The sequence below is a fragment of the Otolemur garnettii genome, unplaced genomic scaffold, assembly GCF_000181295.1.
Source record: "Otolemur garnettii isolate 467f Iridium unplaced genomic scaffold, OtoGar3 scaffold00089, whole genome shotgun sequence".
Classification (NCBI taxonomy): Eukaryota; Metazoa; Chordata; class Mammalia; order Primates; family Galagidae; genus Otolemur; species Otolemur garnettii.
The window spans coordinates 4,199,944-4,207,524 of NW_003852484.1; the positions used below are offsets into that span (position 1 = coordinate 4,199,944).

A 7,581-nucleotide genomic window follows, 5' to 3' on the forward strand; every position below is an offset into this window, starting at 1 on the left:
AACAAGAGTAACTTGTGATCAGTCAACAATGTTTGAGCATGAAAACATGAATTAAAGTATGATCAGTCATCACTGTGTTAATGGTGTGAATGTATTGCCGTGCCTGGCTTAATCTCTGGTATTTGTGGGTAACAACCCCCACGATATTATTGAGTTAATAAATGTTGTAAGGTCTGTGCAAGTTGACCGCTCTGCCAATGGGAGGTGCTTGTTGTAAAGAACCAACTGCAGTGTTGTTTTGGGGACCTGTGATGGGTTTTAACCCCTCGAGAGAAGCACTTGAAATCCCTCAGCACTTGCCATCTCAGCTCCGGTCTGTTGTGACAGGAAGTTCCCCCAAGGGGGATGGCAGCCTCGTGTTCTATCCTCAAGAAGCTCCCAGTTCACTGGTGGTAACAGCTTTTTGGCTTGTAAGGCTTGCAAGCCTGCTGACTGCCAGAAATTTGCTGGAAAGAGAAATAAACCACTCCATCCATTATCATCACTGGACTCCAAACCTCTCAGGGTTTGTTCTCTGTTGGTATCATCCTCCTTATTGTTCTGCTCTGCAACTTCTTCCCATGGAATCTCTAGGTTCTATCACTTTTCCCTTAGAATTACACCTAATCTGTTTGTTTGTTTGTTTTCTTCTCTTTTCTTTTCTTTTCTTTTCTTTTCTTTTGAGACAGAGCCTCAAGCTATCCCCCTGGGTAGAGTGCTATGGCATCACAGCTCACAGCAACTTCCAACTCCTGGGCTCAAGCGAGTCTCCTGCCTCCGCCTCCCAAGTAGCTGGGACCACAGGCACCCACCACAATGCCCGGCCATTTTTTGGTTGCAGCTGTCATTGTTGTTTGGCGGGCCTGGGCTGGATTTGAACTTGCCACCTTAGGTGTATGTGGCTGGCGCCTTAGCCATTTGAGCCATAGGTGCCGAGCCTGTTTGTTCCTTTTCGTCTAAAACTTTTCTTTCTTTCTGAGATGACCTTGCAGCTGCGGTCTCTGGCCTGCCATCTTGTCCTCAATATTTTATGTTTTGTTTTAAAGGATTTGTGGGTTTTGCTTTCACATTTAAGTCTATGATCCACTTCAAGTTTACTTTTGAGTTTCATCTTTTTCCACATAAATACTGAGTTGCATCTTTTTCCACATAGATACCTAGTTGTTCAACACCATTAAAAGAGTATTCTTTCTTCATTTACTGACCTGGTATCTTTGATCATGTATATCTGGATCTATTTGTGGACAATTTGTGGTCTATTCTGCTCCATTGCATTGATTATTGTAGCTTTATAATAAGTCATGAAATTAACTTCTCTCTCCTTTTTTTAAAAAAAGGAAAAAAACTTTTATTTTTTACATTTCTACATACATTTAGAATCAGCTAGTCAATTTCTACAAAAATGTCTGTTGAGATTTTGATTGGGCTTACGTTGGATCTATAGATCACTTTGGGGAGAACTGACATTTTAGTAATATTGAATTTGTCAATCCATGAACATACTATATCTCTGTTTATTTAGGTTTTTGCAGAAATTTTTCAGTATTTAAATCTTGTACATATTTTGTTGAATTTATCCTAACATATTTCATGTTATTTCATATGATGGTAACTTTAAACTCATTAAATTTTTGATTTGCAAATGTTTGTGGCTAGTGTGAATAAATACACTTGATTATTCTATAGGGATCTTTGATCCTCTCACCTTACCAAATGCACTTAATAGGTCTAATAGGATTTCTTTTGGGGGTGTATGTGGATTCTTTAGAATTTTCTACATACATTATCAAGGGAATAAAGGCCCTGTAGTCTGCCCAAATCACTTTTGTAATTGAATTCTGCAATAAAACCCCAAAAATCTGTCCTTCCTCTTGGCTTATCTTTAAGGTGCTGGATTTTGCTTGGTTCTCATAAACTACATTGCTTTAACAATCCAAGGTATTTTAAAACTTAAAACAGACAAGTAAGAGTTAATGTGTCAAAAGTTTCTTAGCTATGACACTTGACACATTGAATTATAAAATTTTTGGTTTCTTCTCTATCTCACCATCTCCATATATTAGTCATGTTTGTGTCCTCAAAACCTAACAGCGCACTATATGCAAAAGTTGTTTAATAGTTATTGAATGAAGCAATGCTATAATTAAAACTTAGAGTGGCTCCATCCCTATCCTAAAAAGCTAAGATTTAGGGGGGTTTTTTGGCCTCAACATTTTTATTCAAATTACATTATCTATTGGCACGAACCTTTGACTGGCATTCCTATTATTCATTAGGTGGGTATGCCTGAATGTCATTGTCTAATCCCTCTTAAAAACTTGTTTCAGCTACAGTATAGTTTGATCCATTTAATAATCATTATACTCAGTAAAACTTTGCAGGTTTTTCCCATTTGAAAATAATGTTTAGCCTCATTTTCTTCGTTCTTCATCTCAATACTTCAGTTTAAAAGTATTGGACGGTCATTTACATGTTCTAGTTCCCAGTAGCCTTTTCAACACAGACAATTCTGTGGTGCTAGTGTTGTTGAACTGGCAACCCAGGGTCTCTGCTTTCACCACTGCCAGAGGGTTTAGAGGAGGCATGAGAACAGAGAGTTCTTCCAGCACTTAGCTTAATTTCATTTGGTTCCTAGCCAGCTTTCTAAAATAAACTGTGGCTAAAGCTGAGAAGGCTTTTAAAAACCTTTAGTAGGATTATCCTACAAGGCAACCAAATGGATTTATTCTTCCATGAAAGAAGAGAATTTCTGCTATAAGTTGGCAATTCTATCTATCACAGTGGTTCTCAACCTTCCTAATGCCTCCTAATGCCACAACCCTTTAATACAGTTCTTCATGTTGTGGTGACCCCCAACCATAAAATTATTTTTGTTGCTACTTCATAACTGTAATTTTGCTACTGTTATGAATCATAATGTAAATATCTGCTATGCAGGTTGTATTTTCATTGTTACAAAGGGGTTGTGACCCACAGGTTGAGAACCACTGATCTATAGCCAATATGTCTGGTTGTCCTAGGCTAGTGAAGTCCCAATAACATCATTATCTCAATACCATAAACCTCCATTGCTTACTGTAGGAAGTCAAATTTCTCATTTAGGGTCCTTTTACCCAAATGTTTATCTTCCTAATATGCAAATAAAAGTAATATTTCAATTTATGTAACTATTATCTTGTTATTTGTCATATAGGTTTTTTCTTGCTTTTTGCTATTATACACAATGTTTCAATGAATATCATTAGACATTAGGTTTTGCCATAGTTAAAATTATTTTCTTGGGATAGACTTCTGGGACCAGAATACATAGATCCAATGGTATAGCTTCTTGAGATAGCTCACCTAATTGATAGAAAGCAGATGGATTCAGAGAGGAAAATAACTTTTTGGTTATTAGAAGACAAGTGTCATTTTTCTCTAATATTAATGAACATGAAAAATGGGGCTAAAGATTAGAAGATTATTTTAGTGGGCAAAATAACAGACTAGAGGAAATTATTGGCCTACAGAGAATTTAAATCAGGTGCTTGTATACATGCTAAACTGATCTCTTACTTTCAGACCCATCATCAGTGCATATTGGGGGCTCAGGTTATTGCTAAAAATAATAGAATAAACCTCAAGGTTTCCATTGTGGGGGGGGGGAGGTGAGTTTGACCTCCCTTTGCTAGATGAGTCTCGGTCATGTGGTTTTTGCTAGTATTCACCAGCTCAGGAACAAAGTATCAGAGGAGCATGATGATCTCAAGAAGAAAGAGATGGAATCAGGGCCTAAAGCGTCCCATGGCTATGGAGGTCGGTTTGGAGTAGAAAGAGACCGAATGGACAAGGTAAGTCAAAAGACAGGTTTGCTTTTAAAAAAAAAAAATGACCCATTTATTGGTTTTATGTCTTAAAATTTGTTCCAAAGTATAGTATTCATTTGGACCCAAAATGGAATGTCCACATATTAGTCATATCAATTTTTTCTGATCCTAATGCCTAAGATACAAATGGTAAAAAACAGGAGTCAAGATATTATTAGAACAGCTAACCTGTTAGAGCCAGGAAGCATAGCAGACCCATGCTTATTTGTTGAACAAAGGGAAAAAATATTTTAAAAAGTCATTTGCTGCTTTTAAATATTTGTGTGTCATGTCTATGTAACTTCTCTTATTATTTTCATTACTGTGTATTTAGCTATTTTTTGTATATATATCATATGTATAATGCAGGAGCAAAGATCTGGAACAAAATATCTGGCTATTCTAGTGCAATATGTAGTCTGGGCTATGACAGTGTCCAGTCAGTTCCCTGGATCTCTCCCTGTACTACTCTTCTTTCTGTGTTGCTGCACAATGCCCTTGTTTTAACCCTCTTTTTGTTTCTAAACACTGCTGTCTCTACTTCCATCTCTATCCTCTGGCTTCCAGCCCACCCTATGAGAATGTTGGGCATTGGCTTCCTAAAGATATTAAAGAAGAACCGAGGACGTTCAAACCTCCAGAAAAAGTCACCTTGCTCTCCCATCTCATATTGCTTGGCACCACTGTCCAAGGCAATGGGTCTGACCCAGAATGGAATTTCTTGTATTCTTATGTCCCATTCCATCTCTCTTATTTATTTTTTTTCAAGGTCATTTTATCTATTCACTTATTCCATCCTTGATTTTTCTCAGAGTGCTGTGGGCCATGAGTATGTTGCTGAGTTGGAGAAGCACTCTTCTCAGACTGATGCTGCCAAAGGCTTTGGGGGCAAATATGGAGTTCAGAGGGACAGGAGAGACAAGGTAAGTGACAACTTTCCCTGCACCACCCACCGCAAATCATGTGAGACTATTGACATTCACCCCTGAATGCAGACTCCTGCTTCTTTGTTGAAAGACAGGCAGCGAATGCTATGAGGACCCCTCACCATCAGAAGGATAGCTCAAAGATAGCTCCCATGAGCTCCCTCAGCTAGTTCTTTGGCACCCACATGCTAAGCTGAAAGGCATTCATTTACGTCAGGTAGAGACTCTCAGATTCTCTGTTTGAATAAGAAATTCTTCAAGTTACTGGTTTTTATTATCCCTGTTATGCCTGAAGAAAGAAAATACAATTTTCAAAGCTTCTTTTTGGCTTAACATCAAAACCTTATAAATATTCATGCCTTTCAGGAAGACAGGGATGTCAGTTTAAATATTATTACCATGGCCACAAAAGATCAACTTATTAGGGTTACAATGTTTTTGAAGGTGAAGGTTACTTTTCAGAAGAGTTAGCGTCTATCTCAGAAGTCTGGATATTTTAAAACAATCCTTTGTACAATAAAAAAGAAACATTTTAAAAGAGAAAAAAGACTGTATGCTCACAGCATCATAGAGTGGACAGGAGAATAAGAATGATGACTCACTGATGTTCCCAGTTCCACACCTTATTAGATCAGATTCTTTGAACACATTTTTAAGGTGCAGAATGATGCCTCTTCCCTTGAAGTTGCACATCTCCTTTACAGCTAACTGAGATTTTTTTTCAAGCAGCACTTGTTAATTAGGTGGACATGCATCCTCAAAGTTAAGTTCTAAAAAGCTAATTGTTTATATTGTAAGGGGGAGGAAAAACAGAAAAAAAAAAACAGGAAAGTTCAAAACATACTGTAAAGGTGTGGTCCCAGCCCCCAGGCCATAGTCTGGTATAGGGCCATGGCCTGTCAGGAGCCCTGTGGCACAGCATCACTGCCCAAGCTCCACCTCCTATCTCCCTGCCCCTGTCCCCCATCTTGTGGAAAAATGGACCAATTGTCTTCTATAAAACTGGTGCAAGAAAGGTTGGGGATGACTGTTGAAAGGAAAAATGCAGAAGATAAATTTTAAATGTAATAATGGAATGTGGAGCATGCAATATTTTGGAATCAGAATGGAATGTCCGGTTCCATCTTGGCCCCCCTCCTGTCTGCTTTTGTGTAATCTCTTATTGTTATATCGTTTGCTCACAAAGCTGCACACAGAATCACCTGAACAGCAGGTCATGTAAATCAAGAAACAATACATACTAGTTTAGCTCTTAAGATGTAAAACCCAGACTTGCTTAGTGAGACCCATAGTTGCTGGGCCTGAAGCTCAAGTATTGGGCCCAGCAAGCCAGTCCCGGAGTCATCTCCCAGACCCTCCTGGTTGCTCCCATCCTACCCAAATCCACATCTTTATGTTTTTACTGCTTTGTAACAAAAGAAAAGAGACACAGTGTAATCAACTCGGAATAGAATATAATCTTTTCTTATGTGACCATAGTGCTTTGTAATTTATAAAGCTATTATCCCGTAGTTTTGTGAGGATTAATTAGGAAGAAAAGTACTAATTTAGCGGGTGACCTGATAACACAGGACAAATGCCTTGTCCCATTTAGTTCTCATATGATCCCAAATGAAGAGGGATCATTTCTCTTCAATTTTACTGTTGAAGAATGTAAGGCAGATATGCCTCTCCTCAGAACTATCAAGGAACATGCCTAAAGTTCAACAACTAGAAATGGGGGAGGTGGGGTCTGAACCTAGAAGTTTCTGCATCCAGAGCCTGCTTTGATCATGCTATAGTAGCTGTGTCCACACCAGCCTGCCTCTACGTTAACCTGCCTGCCTTGTCAACAGCCTCTGAGGCTGAGCTGGGAGGAAGAGCATGTCAGGGAGGGAAAAACTATCACCTCTGATTAACCATGCTCCCTCTCTGTAGTCAGCAGTGGGCTTTGATTATAAAGGAGAAGTGGAGAAACACGTGTCTCAGAAAGGTAAGGACCTTGTGCTTCAGCCTCAGCAACCTGACTGAGGTGACCTTCTCCACTAAGACTCTGTCACCAGCTCCCATTAGTTCCATGACCTAGCTCCCCTGTATTTTATTTACTCTTTCATTTATGTTTTTTCTTTTCTTTTTTTTTCAAGTAGCTGGGACTAAAGGCACCTGCCACAACACCCGGCTATTTTTGTTGTTATTGTTATTGTTGGTTTTGTTGTCATTGTGATTTAGTAGGCCCCAAGCCGGGTTTGAACCCACCAGCCTGGTACATGTGCCTGGCATCCTAACCACTGAGCTACAGGCGCCAAGCCTATTTTATTTACTTTTTAATCCAAGTGTGTAATTGTTTCTTTCTCCTTTTTTCCTTTCTATGATATTGATCAAGCTTTCTTAAATCCCTGTTTTTCCTCTAACAAATTGAAAACAAAGTATTCCAGTTCTTCTACTCCTTTATTTTAGGAGGTTGTCTCTAAGTTTTAACACGTATTTTTCCCTTAAATTTAAAATTAATAACTATCTCTTTCTGATTAATATAGGAAACATAAACTATTTTAACTATACTCTTTCTGCCAACTGTATTATTGTTGTCCTGTATATTGGTTCTATCTTATTCTTAAACCCCACAAAATTAATTATTATTATCACTTAGTAAATGCATATTTAAACTGACCAATATCTTTACCTGTTTCCTAGCTCAATATTGTTTATTGTATTTCATTGTTTCCTCCTTTGCTGCTACTATTTCCTTCGCTGTGGGAGGCTGGGCACTCATGATTGCTCCTTTAACCGTAGATTACTCTCACGGCTTCGGTGGCCGTTATGGGATTGAGAAGGATAAACAGGACAAAGCAGCT

The 7,581-nt window shown here is 38.5% G+C and overlaps 1 protein-coding gene across 1 annotated transcript in view; it reads left to right on the forward strand.

The window, feature by feature from the left end:
- The window catches only part of HCLS1 (hematopoietic cell-specific Lyn substrate 1), a 27,836-nt gene that overhangs the window by 13,358 nt on the left and 6,897 nt on the right, over positions 1–7,581 (forward strand). The window contains exons 4-6 of the mRNA XM_023516287.1: positions 3,680–3,809; positions 4,637–4,747; positions 6,668–6,722. Of these exons, the coding sequence (XP_023372055.1) occupies positions 3,680–3,809; positions 4,637–4,747; positions 6,668–6,722 (296 nt within the window). The remainder of the gene's footprint in view (positions 1–3,679; positions 3,810–4,636; positions 4,748–6,667; positions 6,723–7,581) is intronic.